This window comes from Stegostoma tigrinum, chromosome 8 (assembly GCF_030684315.1).
Source record: "Stegostoma tigrinum isolate sSteTig4 chromosome 8, sSteTig4.hap1, whole genome shotgun sequence".
NCBI classification, from domain to species: domain Eukaryota; kingdom Metazoa; phylum Chordata; class Chondrichthyes; order Orectolobiformes; family Stegostomatidae; genus Stegostoma; species Stegostoma tigrinum.
The window spans coordinates 16,041,436-16,057,399 of record NC_081361.1 but is presented as its reverse complement, the minus strand read 5'-3'; the positions used below and the strand labels follow the sequence as shown (position 1 = coordinate 16,057,399).

Below are 15,964 nucleotides of genomic sequence, written 5' to 3'. Positions count from 1 at the left end.
AGTGGAATTAGTGCTAGAACCAATGCAGGAATGATGGACTGAATTAACTCTCTGTGTTCTGTTTTATGGTTCTACTTATATCAAAGATTTCTTAGAGTTTGATGATCTTGTACCCTATTATGACAGATTATCCAATACAATGTGATAATTTGTGCAAAATTTACTAGAAGCAACCCCTTCTCTAAAGGAGCCATTGATAAGCTCATGAGATTACACAAGCAGACACAAACACCCATGACACAGGGTTCCAAATGTGGACTTTTCATCCAGATTTAATAATCAAAAATTAAACGCCCAAACCCTAATACCAGCAATAAAACAAATACAGATGAGTTTCTGTACACTGTCATTAATTTACAATGGAGCCAGAATCTGTCATTAGAAATATACAAAATGGCAGCGCACCGCACCTTCAAACAGCAAACTGCACCATTAAACAGCCACTTGACAATCGAGAACATTTCTCTCCTTAAACAAAGATACAAATAATTTTCCACCTTGAGTGAAAGCAGCTTTCCTTTTGAGGAGATTTCGAAATTCAAAGTTCTACAAATCCTTGAAAAGACCTTGCTTTCAAAGGAATGTTTTGGAGATTTAGGGCCCTGACATCAGAGAGAGTGCACATTGTAAAATGTAGTGACATTGCGCGACAGCATTGTACATCAAAATTGTCTAATTAACACAGAACCGCAGAGCAATAGGTCATTTGCTATTCATTACCACATGCATAATACTGATCTCTATCAGAGTAGTTGCCAAATCACTGAGATTGAAATAAAGTTTCGCTGAGGTTAAAGGGGCACTATTTTGTTTAAGAGGCAACAGAGGAAATATTGAAGCCGAACTGGTGGAATGACTTTGTGCAGTGATATTTGTGTTTGCAAAGATTGTTTCTTTTTCAATTTAGACATTGCCCCTTTAAAGTAGCAATTATTGAATTGACCTTACCAAGTAATGTGTCACTGAGCATTTTCAGCTGCCGTGGGCACATCGGGTCTCCATTAAACTTTTGCTGCATCATTGCTCCACAGAACCTCTCATGAAGAGTTGAGCTTATCTCTTCTGCTGTTCTACAAAACCTCTGTGGCTTCAAGCTGCTGCTGCTTTTCCACCCTGTCATCACGCAGGAGCCTGGGAACATCCTCGATTTGCAGATGGACTTGACTGACTGAAAAGGACCATCCCCAATGCCACACAACAATAGCAACAGCAAAATTTAAAAACAAAAAAAAGATCCACCTGGTCTTTAATCAACTGATAAAGTTTACTCTTTGGATCAGGAAAAACACAACATAGCTACAACGAAATATTAAGTATTTGCCTAGTGTCTCATTTTGATTCAGATACGTTTTGTCAGGTTTCTCCAGAGCTCTGTGGCAACTAGTATCAATTGGAGGGGGTTCCAAGGGTGTACACAGTCCATTCTTTACAAAGCAGAAACCCTTATCTCCAAGACCATCCATTTGAACGTCAGATCATAACACAGGCAAGATAAGGTCACCAGCTTCCTCTATTGCTTCCTTTCCGGTCTTCACAAGGCATAAGAAGATAAAAAATTCTTAAGGTCTTTTACCCTGCTGAAATTTGCCTGTCGTGAACTCTTTACTGTCTGAGTAAGATCATTTTAGGATAGTTTAAAAAAAGAATTATGAGCAGATAAGGGTTTTTTTTTAATGCAGTGGGTTATGATGAAATACGCTTCCTTTGTGGGAAGTGTCATTGGAAAGGGAAATTTTGAAGGGCTATGGGTAAAAAGCAGAGGTCTGAGGCGAACTGGATAGTTATTTCAAACTGCCAGCACAGACAAGATGGGCAGTGTGGCCTCATTACCAGCTGTCTGATTCTGTGTGATATTAATGCTGCGCTGGTTTAAACTGTGGCTATCTGCAGTTCAACATCTAAGATTTGACTGATGCATTTAACCCATTATTATACTGGCCACACCTTTCCTTAAAAAACCAAACGTATTCATTTGTGTTAGTCCTAGGGTAGTAAGACGGAGAATGTTTAGTGTTTCCCCAAAATGATCTACGATTGCCTGTGAATGGCCTGATTCAGACCCCACGCCTCCCTTTTCAAATTAAAATCACGAAAAGACTTTGTGTTCGGCTTCGAGCGTTTTGGATCACAACTGGTCTGATCTAGAAATAGGAAACTTGACTGAGCAACCACAGCACGCCGGACTTGCATATACAGTAAAAACAATGCCATCGAAAAATATTAGTTCCTCAACACCAAATATTAAAATAATCGTACAGTGGAAACAAAGAAACAACAGCGGACACCAGTTCTTGTTTCTGTTGCTGGTGTTTGCTGCAGGGACATGGGTCAGGAATGTCAGTAAGGACGGGCTGTCATTTCTAAGCACTTCATTGTCTCAAACAGAAAACAGACAAAATGCATTACTCCCCCATCCCAGCTAAAGTTCAGCAAATGACCACTCTTTTCCCAATCGGGAAGGAGCACGGTGAAAATATTCCACGTGTGTCACCAGAGTCCTGGGTATAACACGGGGAGGTGATATTGGTTGGATATGGGTTGAAGATGCCACTTTGGGTCGGGGAAGGGGGGGGGGAGGGGGAGGCGCGGGGGAGAAGGAAAAACGAAACTTAAAGACCTCCGCTCGTCTGTGTTAGCTCCTGCGATCGGACAGTTCCCCAGTTCGGAATGAAGACCGTCGGAACGGGTGGGGAATCCGGTGCGCACGAAAGCGAAACACCGCAACGAAAAATCGAGAATGGATTATCCCCACATCAGCTCCTGGCGCTGTGCTGGGGCCGGTGGAGGGGGAGGTGCTAACTGCATAACTTGGTGGTCTCGTACTCGACCGAGTTGACGAGTTTGGCATTGAAGGCCTGAAGGGAGGCTTGGATCCGGACCACCTCACTGGTAGCCAGCTTGAGGCGGTGGCGGAGCAAGCAGGTGAAGAGATCGAGGCGCTGGTGGCCGTAGGGGGAGAGCCTGTTGACGCGGTCGCGGATCTCCAGCAGCTGCAGCAGGGCGGAATCCTGCGACCCCTGGGTGTACGGGTAGTCCAGCTGCAGGATGAGGTCCCGGATGGCGTCTGGGTCGAAGTGCATGCTGTAGCCGAAGACCTGGGCGTGACCGATCTTCATGTAGCCCAGGTTCCGGGACGGGTCGATGAACTCCAGGGGCTCGTAGTACACGCTGTCGTTGCCGCTCGACTTAATGCGGCTCCTCAGGTAGATGTGGACCGTTTCGAAAAACGTCTTCCACTTGTTGCCCAGCATCAGGGTCCAGTTGTAACACTGCAGGGGCACATCCACTTTAGTCCTCTCCCAGTCAGGGTAGCTGTCCTCGTTTACCGGCATGAACCAGCTCTCGGAGTGGCTGCCTCCGAACGGGTTCACGTAGATGGCCAGCACTGGCTCCAGGGTGCTGTTTTTAGTCAAACAGATCTGTATGGTCATGCCCAAGATCATGTGGACGAAGTTGGTCTTGTACTTGTTGCTCTTCAAGGTGAGCAACATGCGCTTCCTCCACGAGGGGTCGAACCAGCTGTTGAGGCGCACGTCGTTGCTGATGAAGATCGCCGGCACGATGATCCTGCTGTCCCGTTTCTGCAGCAGGTACCGGATTTCCGTGTCGCGCAGGTCCTGCTCGGCCTCGAAGCCGATGTACTGCTCGGTGGGGTCAGCCACCTCCGGCCGGCACGACCCCTGGCTCAGCGTGTAGCCGGCGTTGCACACGCCGCACCGGGTCCGATTGTCGGCGGCGCACACCGCGCACGACGTGCCCTCGCCCACCGAGCAAGGGATGGGCTTCTGGCAGCTCAGCGGGTCGTAGGGGCAGGTGCAGCCCCGGGTCTCCTCGGAAAATACGCCGGCCAGGCCGTTGTCGCTGCAGTACAGGAAGGACTGGACTCGGTTGAGCCAGTAGGTCATCGCCCTTCGGAGAGGAACACAGAATCGCGGTAAATCATCTCATGGAAGGTGGAAATGAAGACACCGCTTCGCCCCAAACGAAAGAAAATAACTTTAGCAAATACGCCTTACAATTTACTGCGATAACAAAGTGTGGAGCTGGAAGAACACAGCAGACCAAGCAGCATCTTAGGAGCACAAAAGCTGATGTTTCGGGCCTCGATACTTCATCAGATGAAGGTTTTTCTGGTGAAGGGTGTAGGCCCGAAACGTCAGCCTTCCTGTTCCTAAGATGCTGCTTGGCCTGCTGTGTTCATCCAGCTCCACACTCTTATCTCGGATTCTCCAGCATCTGCAGTTCCCATTATCTCTGTTACAATTTACTGGCACCCCCCATTGCAGTCAACCAGCCTGACGTCCTGGAACCTGATCAGGCAAGACTTGACACTGAACCACATGGACTGGTATTAAGACGCAAGAGTTTGGTCAAATCCCTACAGTGTGGAACCAGGCCCTTCAGCCCAACAAGTCCACGCCGACCCTCAGAGCATCCCACCCAGACCTGTCCCCCTATAATCCATGCATCCCTGAACACTATGGGCAATTTAGCATGGCCAATCCACCCTAACCTGCACATCTTTGGACTGTGGGTGGAAACCAGAGCACCGGGAGGAAGCCCACACAGACACAGGGAGAATGTGCAAACTCCACACAGACAGTCGCCCGAAGATGGAGTTGAACCCGGGTCCTTAGTGCAGTGAAACAGCAGTCCTAACCACTGAGCCACCATGCTGTAAATATATAGGCTTTAAGGCTTGTCTTAAAAGCAAGAGTGAAAGAAGGGAGGTTCCAGAATCTAGGGACTAGGCACCTGAAAGCAAAGGGTCCAGCGGTGGAAGATCTCCAATCAGGGGAATGAACTAGATGCAAGAGGTATCAGAGAGGTTTTGGGAGCATTGAGGCCTTGGAGGGGATTAAGTAAAATGATGTAAGTTTTAAACAATCCACAGCTGTGTTATCCTGATGTGGAAGAGCCCAAACTCTGTTGCTGGGCTGTCTGGAAATCACTAAGGGTGACTGTGATGGTTATCCTTGAATTGAGAAACAGAAAAGATTGGTTTGAGTTCTTAATCCCTATCCAGAAATGCTTTCCTGTAAATGGTGATGCAGAAGGAGAACGGGACCAGTGTTAATCAAATCCCTGATATGCAAACTGATGATGTGTCATTCAATGCATTGAGCTACAAATGAACAATGGGGCATCGAAAAGGTGGTTGATGCTGGGGGACAATTAAATGTGTCAAAACCGAGATAAATTGTATTTTTTTCTTGTTGGATGTACATTGAGTTAAGTTGCAATCTAATCAATTAACAGAATAGCAGTGGCTGAATGGCTTACTGCAGTTCTGACAGGGTATAGGTTGGACCTGTTTCTTCACCTGGGAACCAGACGATTCAAGGAGTCAATGCAGCAGAAGAGGGCAATGCTGGGAAGTGAAAACCACCAATAGGGGACGGAATGCAAAAAATGCTGATGGAGTAAGAGGTCAGGTATCTGCATCGAGGCAGCAGCAGAGTAAGTCAGTTCATTCAGAGCTCCATTCTGCTGTCAGTTCCCTTTTCATTTCTTTTGTCTCTTTGTAGTAATTCCAGCTCCCCAACCCGCCCCCGCCACCCCGCCATCACTTGCCATTTTAACTACCTACCTAAGGAGTTGGGAAGAAGACATGTTGTGACTGGGAACTGTGTGGCATGAGTTGAATGCACGGGCTGTGTCCTGCAGCAACAGCAGACCGAGTGTGGGCCAAAGCGACGTTGGTGGTGAGAGCAGGGACAGTGAGGCAGTGATGGTGAGATGCGGGGTTGTTGAGGCAGCGATGGTGAGAGCTGGGACGGTGAAGCAGTGATGGTGAGAGCAGGATGGTGAGGCAATAGCCGTGAGAGCAGGGACGGTGAGAGTAAGGCCAGTGAGGCAGTGGTGGTGAGAGCAGGGACATTGAGGCAGCAGTGGTGAGAGCCGGGATGGAGAGACAGAGACGGTGAGTGTGGGGCTGGTGAGAGAACGACGGCAGCCTAGCGATTAGAGCAGTGCCTGCACCATTGTGGAGATGGAACCTGTGGCTCTGAGATCTGGATTTCTTTTCTTCCATACCTATTGGCTGTGTTAAATCTTTTAATTTTGGTTTTTGTAACCAAGTGGGCGCCGTTGAATGACGACTTTGTGCACTTTTTGCAGTACTTAGAACTTATGTATTTGTATACTTAGTACATACGACAAATAAATAAATCTAAATCTAAATCAAGTTAGAGAAAACATAGGGAAATCGAAATGGGGGTCGGAGTTAATGCTCCATCTGCGGCCCCTCTGTTCTGGTGATGCTCTTTTTCACAGCAGTGATTCAGATATGTTCTTGTACTCCTTAATTTATCATTCAAGGAAACCAACCCCACGCACACATGCACACGCCTACACACAAACACACACCTACACATATACATACACACACGCACACAAACACACACTTACCCACATTACTCCCACGCACATACACATATATACCACACCCCCCCCACACACACATACGACCACACACACACACTTACCCACATTACACACACACTCAAAAACGCACACACCCACCCACATGCACCCACACACTCACACCGACACACACAAATACACCCACATACATCCAAACCCATACACACACACACACCCACATACACACATATATACCCACACACCCACATATACTGACACGCATACACCCACATACACCCACACAACACGCACACCCACACCCACATACACAAACACACACCCACATTGACATACACCCACACACACGAAATATGTCATTCCCATTTCCTGCATCTTCACCCTGTCCCCTCTTTCCCAAATCCACAATAGCATTGCTTTGGTCCTCACGGTCTCCACTTCCCGTACCCACTCCCCAGCCCAGTTTCTGTATTCAAAGTTTCATCCTCCATCACTTCTATAACTGACAGCATGATGCCACCATCTTCCCCTTTCCTCTCATGTCAGCATTCCAAAGGGATTATTCCCCCAGTGAGACACTGGTCCATTCCTGTATCACCCCTATCAGCCTTCCATCCCCCCCTACCCCCCCATATCACTCCATCAGCTGACCCCTACCCCTCTATTCCTTGTCAAATGCATTTTCCTAGAGAAATCACCCCTTCACCTTCTCTCCTCACTGTCTAAAGCCTCAAATACTCTGAGAGGGTGAAACAGTATTTTGTGCATACTTCATTCAATCTAGTTGACTGTATTTGCTACTCATAATGTGGTCTTCTTTACTTGGGGAGACCAAACTCAGTCTCGGTAAGCATCTTGTTAAGCGCTCCCACTTCGTTCTCAACCACGACCCTGACCTTCTCGTCACTCACCATTTTAACACAATATCTCGTTGTAATGCTAACGTTTCAGTCTTAGGCCTGCTAGAGTGCTGCAGAGAAGCCTAAAGCAAGCTGGATGAACAGTAGCTCATTTACTGTCAGTGGCTTTACAGCTTCAGGACTCAACATTGAGTTTAACAACTTGAGGCCATCAATTCCATTTCATTTCCCTAGCCCCTTACCCCACTTCCCTCCCTATATCCACTGACTGGGTTTCCTGGCTTTGCTTACAGTATGCCTGACGTACATTCTGCCATTAATGCCTGCTATATACCTCACTCACTTCTCTATAACCATTAATATTCTCTCTACTTTTTGATCTGTGATACTTCTGATCTTTAATCTCTGTCCTCCTCTAACCTTCCCTTGATTTCCCCTTCTATTTCACCTGCTGACTAAACTTATGCAAAGTGCCAACTATTGGTGGAACCACTGATCAGGAGTGAGGGACCAGATTGCCACATTTGACAGGGGATAATCAGCTAGAAGTGACTGTTTTAGGATAAAGCAATATTTTGAAGATTGTGGTGCAAGTGGTTAAAACATCCACAATCTCATGTATTTCTCTCGAAAGCTGTCTCAAGTGCTGTAATCCATCTGTCAGATACACACAGACATACACAGCAAAAAAGTCTACGTTAGAAAGATCGAATATAACCTGGAGTCCTCACTCAAATCCCCCTCATATTCTTTAATCCCAAAATGAAATGGGTTCAGAATCTGAACCCAGAGCAATTGTGCATTTCCAAAGTCATAGCCCATGATTTTAGTCTGTTGACAGCCTGGGTCATTTCTGTGGCAATAGATTGAAAATAAGGATGAAGTTTAGCTGTGATGTCTTAACCATCACCAGTGCAGTGAGACGATGCTTTGAAAGGATGATTATGAGCTATAGGTTGGTCAGAATGTGAGAACCACAGGAATGGGGTTTCCAATATTGCATTACCTCTGAAGTACGTGCAATTTGACTACTTCTGAAATGTCAGAAATAACTATTTGAATGCTGGTAACTGTGATTATGAATGAAAATGGAGAAATTTGTGTTTTAATTAACTGGTCCTGTCAGTTCAGACTGGAACACATTGTACCTGAATATAACTGTGTCCAGTTCTGGTGTCCCTGTTATGGGAAGAATATTATTAAGCTGGTGAGAGTTCAGAAAAGATTTACCTGGACGTTACCGGGAAAGGAAGGTTCAAGTATTAAGGAGAGGCTTGGACTTTTTTCACTGGAACATAGGAGGTCGTGAAGTGACCTTACAGAGGTTTATAAAATAATGAAAGGCATAGATTAGGTGAATGGTGAATTTCTTTTCTCTCGGAATTGGGCTACCAAGACTGGGGACATATTTCTAAGGTGAGAAGAGAAAGATTTTAAAAAGACAGAGAGTGGTTTGTGAGTGGAATGAACTTCCAGGGGAAGTGGTAGATGTTGGTACAGTTACAACATTTGAAAGACATTCAGATAAGTGTATGCATAAAATATGTTTGGCAGGGCATGGATCAAGCGCAGGCAGGTGGGACTGGTTTAGTTTAGGATAATGGTCGGCATGGACTGATTGGGCCGAAGGGTCTGTTTCTGTGCTGTATGACACTATGGCTTTTGATTCAAGTACCATCCTTGTTGCAAGTTCTTTACTGCCTCTCTCCTTTTTGTCTTATGCGACCAGAATTGTGCACAGTACCTCAAGTGTGAACGAACCAAAGCTGTACATGTGCAAATTAATCATGACTTCTTCACTTTTCAATTCTGTATTCTACAAATGAATCACAGTGTTATGCTTGCTTCATTTTTTTCACTTATTAAGCTATGTTATTACTTTTGAAATGATTTTGCTGTTAAAAAAAATCCCAGATTACTTTACGCCAAACTCAGTTAGATTATTTTCTTCGAGGAGTTTATGATCTTCTTAAGTTTTCTAGCAAAATGTGACATATCGTAGTTAGAATACAAGAACAGTGCCAGAAGTCGATCGGTAATGTCCTAAAATGTTCAAGGTGTCATTCTCCTGTAAAATGAATATTAACAACAAGCTACACAATGGAGAGAGTCAGGCAAGTCACCAAAGCTTGAGGTTTTAAGGAAGATGTTAAGGAGGAAGCAGACATCGAGATTTAATTAAGACATTCCAGTGACTTAGAGTTCTTGACAGCTGAAGGTGCAATTACTAAATGTGGAGCAAATAAAATAAGGGAGCTCAAGAGGGCAGAATTGGAGAAACATAGACACCTTGGAACATTGTGGGGCTGGAGGAGAAAATGAAAATAAGTCGGGCGAAAATTCCAGAGGGATTTGACAGTGAGGTTGAGAATTTTAAAATTTGTGCATTGCTTAACTTGACTGATGAGTATTTGCAGAGAATTAGAATTTTGGATGGACATCAAGCTCATAGAGGATAGAAACTCAGAAGTCGATTGGAATAGTCAAATCTAAAAGTAACAAAGGCATGGTTAAAGATTTCAGCAGCAGATCAGCTGAGGCAGAAACAAAATGGAAACAGAAACAAAAACATAAATGGCCACAGAAATTCAGCAGGTCTGATAACATCTATGGGCAGAAAGCAACTCTGAACCTGAAACATTAACTGTGCTTTCCATCAACAGATGATGCCAGACCTGTTGAGTCTTGCCAGCAATTTCTGATGAAGTGTTTCTGATTCTCAGTCTTCACAGTTCTTTGGGGTTTTTTTGGCTAGAATTGGGTGATGAATTAGGAGGGAAATGGGTAATCTTGGGGTTGAGCAGATATGTGGTCTTAGGTTAAGGAATAGAAAGTTGAGAATAGTTTGATTGAGACTCAAGCAGTTGTCAGGGGGAGGAATGGAGTTAATTTATAGGGAATAGAATGAGTTGCGAGGAATAAAAAAAAAACAATAATTTTAGTTGGGACGCATTTCTGCTTATCCAGTACTAGATTTCCAGGCAATCTGTGTCTGAGAGAGGTGGTGATGAGGAAAAGCAGAAATGGAGGTTATTCAGCCCGTTGTGTCTCTGACTTGCCTTAATTGAAATTTGTTTGTCAGTTATATTGCCCATTTTACAAGTTTATGTATGCCTTCTTGTATTTGTAGTAACTTCTTCAGTATTAATTATAATAGCAATTTGTTTTCAAATGCAAATTTGAATTCACTTTTTGGATTTCTGAGTCCAAGTTCTTAATGTAAATGGGCAACAACAGACTTACAGTTCTCTCAGCAGCAATTCCTATAGACTACCTCCTTTTTGTTTGAATAACTACCTATAACCTCTGCCCCTCTTTCCTGTTTTACAGCTATCTTATTACTGATACTGCTACTTGACACCTGTCTGTACATGCTGTGACTTTAGTCAGAGCCTATCACATAGATTATCCCTCCAAGACATTTTGAAAATTCAACCATAATTGACTAAACATTCTGCTAATGTTCCGGAAATAATTCAATAAGTTTGATAAAACATGACCTTTCTTTACAAATTGCAAGCTGGCTAGTGTCCATTACATTTTCAGTTTCTCGATATTTTTCTACTGCATCTTTGAGTAAAGATTCCATTAAGATTACTACCACTCAATGAAGCTAACTGATCGACACAGTCACTTCTTGAAATTTTTAATCTCCCTTTCTAAATATACAAAAATAGCATTAGTTATCCATTAGACCCTTTGCAGTACTCCCTTTTCTAACGCATAACACTTGGCAGTTGGATTATTTGTTTAAGATGGCTTTATTCAATATGAATCAATGTTCCTTTAAAAATTATTTGTTGAGAGTGGACTTTTTCTTTTAAAGTGTGAAATCTCTTTCGTTTTTGTTTTGCATGGTCATTCAGGCATGTTGTTCATCGCAGATTGAGGCCCCCACAGCATCTTGAAAGCTGCTTTATGGCAATGACGTCTTGGCAGGAATAGTGAATGAGCTGAAGTACACATATAGCAGCATTTACTGCTGAGCTGTGAGAGATCAGAATCTAATGAAATGGGGTGAGGTTCCACACCCTTATGGAAGTGCAGAAGATACATGAACAGAGCAAAGATGCAGGATCCATATCCCCATTGTATATAGGAATAGAACATATACCAACAGTATAGTGACCGAAGAACCACATCTGTACAAGATTCAGGAGCTAAATGTGTACATGGTAATACAGTTAGATCCAAATCCTTACAAGATGTGGGATTAAGTTTTATATCCCAACCTCTACAAAACACAGGAATCACATCCTCAGCTAACTCAATACAAGAGTGGGGTACAGTATCCTTACTGCTATGGAAGGCATTACATGCACGCTCTTGAAATTAATGGAATTGCAAAAGCCATGATGGCCAGACTGAAACAGGATTTAGAAGTGCCTTTTATAGTTATGTAAGCTGACTGTTAAATAAGCCTGGTGTAACAAAACATTTTGGAGTCCACAGCAAAACAAAAATCCTTGATGCATTGTCATGAAATTGATAACCTTGCTGAGAGAGGTGATGAGGTTGGCTGGAGCTCGGAAAGAAAATGTTAGTCTGTTTCTGGAAGATGTGCTGCTCCTTGTTTTGGGACTGTCAAAGGCACTGCTAGGGTCATAGAAAGGCAGGTTTACCCTGCATCACACGATACTCTAGTCTCGAGAGGATATGTATTACTTTAGTTTGGATTTTGATAGTGATCTGTCTGGCCCCTGGTTGGCATTGACATCTTTTTGTTAAGAATTCATGGGCTGTGGGCATCATTGGCTAGGCCAGCATTTATTGCCCATCCCTAATTGCCCTGGAGAGCTGTCGGTGGTGAGCTGTTTACTTGAACCACTGCTGCCCTCGGATGTAGGGATACCCAGAGTGCTGAATGGAAGGAAAGTCCAGGATTTTGACCCAGTGACTATGAGGAACAGTGATATCATTCCACTCCAGAATGATAAACAGTTTGCGGGGAAATCTGCAAGGAACTCCTATGCATCTGCTGCCCTGACATTCTAAGTGGTACAGGTCATGGGATTGGAAGAAGCTTGGTAAGTTTTTGCAGTGCACCTTGCAGATGGTACACGGTGGTGCCAGTGTGCACACTGTGCCTCAGTGCTGAAGGGAGTGGATATTAAATGTCATGGGTTTGATAACCATCACCCAGGCTGCCTTGGCCTGGAGAGTGTTCAGCTTCCTGAGAGTTGTTCACCCATCCAGGCAAATGAAGAGTATTCAATTATACTCCGGCTTTGGGGTATAGAAAATGAGCTACTTGTCACTGAATTCCTACCTTCTGAACTGTTCATGTAGCTACATTATCTATATGGCTTACCCAGTCCAGCTTTTAGTTAATAGTAACGCTCAAGATGTTGATAGAGGGGGAATTCATTGATGACAATATCATTGAATGTCAACAGAAAATGGTAAGGTTTTCTCTCGTTGGTGATCGACGTTGTCTGGCACTTGTATGGCACAAATATTACTTGCAATTTGTCAGCCCAAAACCTGGATGTTATCCAGGACTTGCTGCATTTGGGCACAGACTGCTTCAGTATCTGAAGGGCTGTGACTAGTATTAGTCATTGTGTAGTCATCAATGAACATCCCTACTTCTGATATTAAGAAGAGGGAAGGTTCTGGAGACAGGTAAAAACCAAAAGAACTGCGGATGCTGTAAATCAGGAACAAAAACAAAGTTGCTGGAAAAGCCCAGCAGATCTGGCAGCATCTGTGGAGGAGAAAACAGAGTTAATGTTTCGGGTCCAGTGACCCGAAACATTCTGAGGAAGGGTCACCGGACCTGAAGCGTTAACTCTGTTTTCTCTTCAGGAGACAAGTAAATGTGGCACAAGCCTTGGACACTCCTCTGAGGAACTCCTGCAGAGATGCCCTTGGATAGAGATAATTGACCTTCAGCAACCACAATCATCTTCCTTTCTGCTATATACAAATTCAACTAGAAGAGAATATACCCTGTGATTCCCATTAGCTCCAGTTGTTCTTGCACCCTTCGATGCCATGTTTAGTCAAATGTTATCTCGATATCGGGTACCTTAACACTCATCTCCCATCTGGAGGTCAGCACTTTTGGCATCTTTTGAAGAAGGCTATAATGAGGTGAGGAGCTGAGTGCATCTCATGGAACTCAAACAGGATGTGGTGGTATTGTAGAACTTAGATCTGATTTGTAGGTAATGGGATTGCTTAGCACTATTTATTACATGCCATCTCTTTTGTTTGGCATGCCTGTTATTCTGTGTTGTCACCATTTTTAGATGTGTGTATGCCTTCCTGCAGACTTCATTGGTGCAGGGTTGATACCTTTGCTTGACAGTAATGGTAGAGCAACGGAAATTTCGGGCCATGAAGTTATAGGTTGTAGCTGAATACAGTTCTACTTCTCATGACCCCCATAGCACCTTTTGGATGTCCACATTTGAGCTGCTAGAATTATTCAATGTTTGCCCCTTTCAGCACCATGTGATGCCACACAATACAATAGCACACAACATGGTAAATGCCACTGTGAAGTTCAGTAAGTAGCAAATGTCTGTAAGGAATTCAAGTAAGAACAATATCTCCTACTGCTTAACTTGACAAGTCTCTTAAACATTATGAATGTCTAAAGAGAGTATTGACCTAATTTACTCAGTTTCTTATCATAAGAGAGCCATCTGACCCTGGGAAGTCATCTAGTGGACCTTTGCTGAACCTGTTCAAATTCAAGCACACACTTCCTTTGAATATTAAGATGAATACTATGCACTGTACTCCATATACGATCTTACCAAAGCCCTGCACAATTGTGGGATCACTTCCTTACTCTTGTACTGTAATGCCCTTTAAATAAGGGCAAAAATGCTACATACCTTCCCAATTACTTGCTTGACCTCTGCGTTAAATTTATATGTTCTTTGTATGACTCAGCCAAATCTCTCAAAATACCAACTGTTAAGTTTTGCACCTTTGAAGAAGTATTATATTTCCTATTCTTGTCACCAAAGAGGGGAGTCTTCCATCCCCACACTATAATCCACCTGGAATTTGTTAGCCACTTGCTTGAAGTCCCTAAATAACAAAGTGTGAAGCTGGATGAACACAGCAGGCCAAGCAGCATCTCAGGAGCACGTTTCGGGCCTAGGCCCTTCATCACACTTTGTTATCTTGGATTCTCCAGCATCTGCAGTTCCCATTATCTCTGCTTAAAGTCCCTATATCTCTTTGTAGCCTCTTTGCACCATCCTCCCAGCTTGTGCTCCTGAGATGCTGCTGGGCCTGCTGTGTTCATCCAGCCTCACATTTCATTATCTCCCAGCTTGTTTCCTACTTTTATTTGTGACATCAAAAAGCTTAGTTACATTATTCTTGGCCTCATCCACTAAGTCTAACTAATTCTATTCTGCATTTATCTCTACTCTCTGCTCCCTGTCTGTTTACCAATCCTCCCTCTATGCTCGTACATGACCCCACACTGTGAGCATTGTTTTGTGTATTAATCTATTGTGAGACACATTATCAAACGCCTTTTCGAAATCCAAGAATACCACATCTACAACATCATGTTTTGAAACCTTATAAAGCCATGTTGACTTTGACAAACCCATGATTTTCAAAGTGGATTGTTAAGATTTCCTTAAGGAGACATTCTAGTAATTTTCAATGCAAGGCTAACTGACCTTTTTCTTTGTTTACTTTTTTTTGTTAATATTTGCTAACACCTAATCCACATGTACTGTTCTAGTAATGACAGAGTTTTGGAAATTCGGAAACAATGTATTTACTTGCTTGGATGTAGATTGTGAGGTTTCTTGATTTCTTGGTATTCCATCCATTAATTTTCCCCAATATAATTTCTCTCTTGATATTAATTACCTTATGTCCAAACTCTTATTAGCCCATTTGTAACCCTTTATTTTTTATCTATAACCAGCAACTTCTACTGTGAAGACAAACAAAAAATATTTGACCTGGTGTCCAGGATTTCCCAATACTGTATAATAATTTAGAGTAATAGAGTCATACAGCACAATAACAAACTCTTTGGTCCAACTCATCTCTGTTGACCAGGTTCTCCATACTAAACTAGTCTCATTTGCCTGAGTTGAGCCCATATCCCTCCATCATTTCCTATTCATGTACATGTGCAAATGTCTTTTAAATATTGTAACTGTACCTGCATCCACCACTTCCTCTGGCAGTTCATTCCACATATGAACTACCCTCTGTGAAAATTTGCCCCTTAGTTCTCCTCTCTGCATTTACTCTGGCTACTCTTCTTTTTATATGTGAACGACACTGTTTCAATCTGTTTTTATTTTCTTGACTCATTAACTCAAAAACTCTACCTTTCTTTTCCTCTAAATTTTTGGTCACATTGTGCCGATTTCTAAAACAGTCCTAATCCTGAGCCTTACTGCTATTATTTTCAACATTATAAATCTCTTCATTAAATCAATTATTATCCTGAACACTCAAGTAAGCCACATTTTTTATTCTTTCAGTAGTGTTACTACCACTTAGTGGAATGGAATTTTGTTGATCAATTTGGTACATATATTTGCGCTTTCCTGCTGTTTATTTGAACCCACACATTTTAGGCTTTTTACTCACTTACCTTTAGCCACTTCTCTCCCCTCATGCCTAAATGTGACTTCAATTAAGTTTCAGATTTTGATTTGGATTGGTGTGCTCTTTTCAAATGTAATGTGAAATTTAATTGTATCATGATCAATGTTTCGCAC

The 15,964-nt window shown here is 43.1% G+C and overlaps 1 protein-coding gene across 4 annotated transcripts in view; it reads right to left on the bottom strand.

Moving 5' to 3' along the window:
- Positions 1-245: 245 nt before the first annotated feature.
- The window catches only part of LOC125456597 (BMP/retinoic acid-inducible neural-specific protein 3-like), a 160,388-nt gene continuing 144,669 nt past the window's right edge, over positions 246-15,964 (bottom strand). For all 4 annotated transcript variants that reach the window (XM_048539863.2, XM_048539864.2, XM_048539862.2 and 1 more), the window contains exon 8: positions 246-3,909. In XM_048539863.2, the coding sequence (XP_048395820.1) occupies positions 2,796-3,909 (1,114 nt within the window). In that variant the 3' untranslated portion in view covers positions 246-2,795. The remainder of the gene's footprint in view (positions 3,910-15,964) is intronic.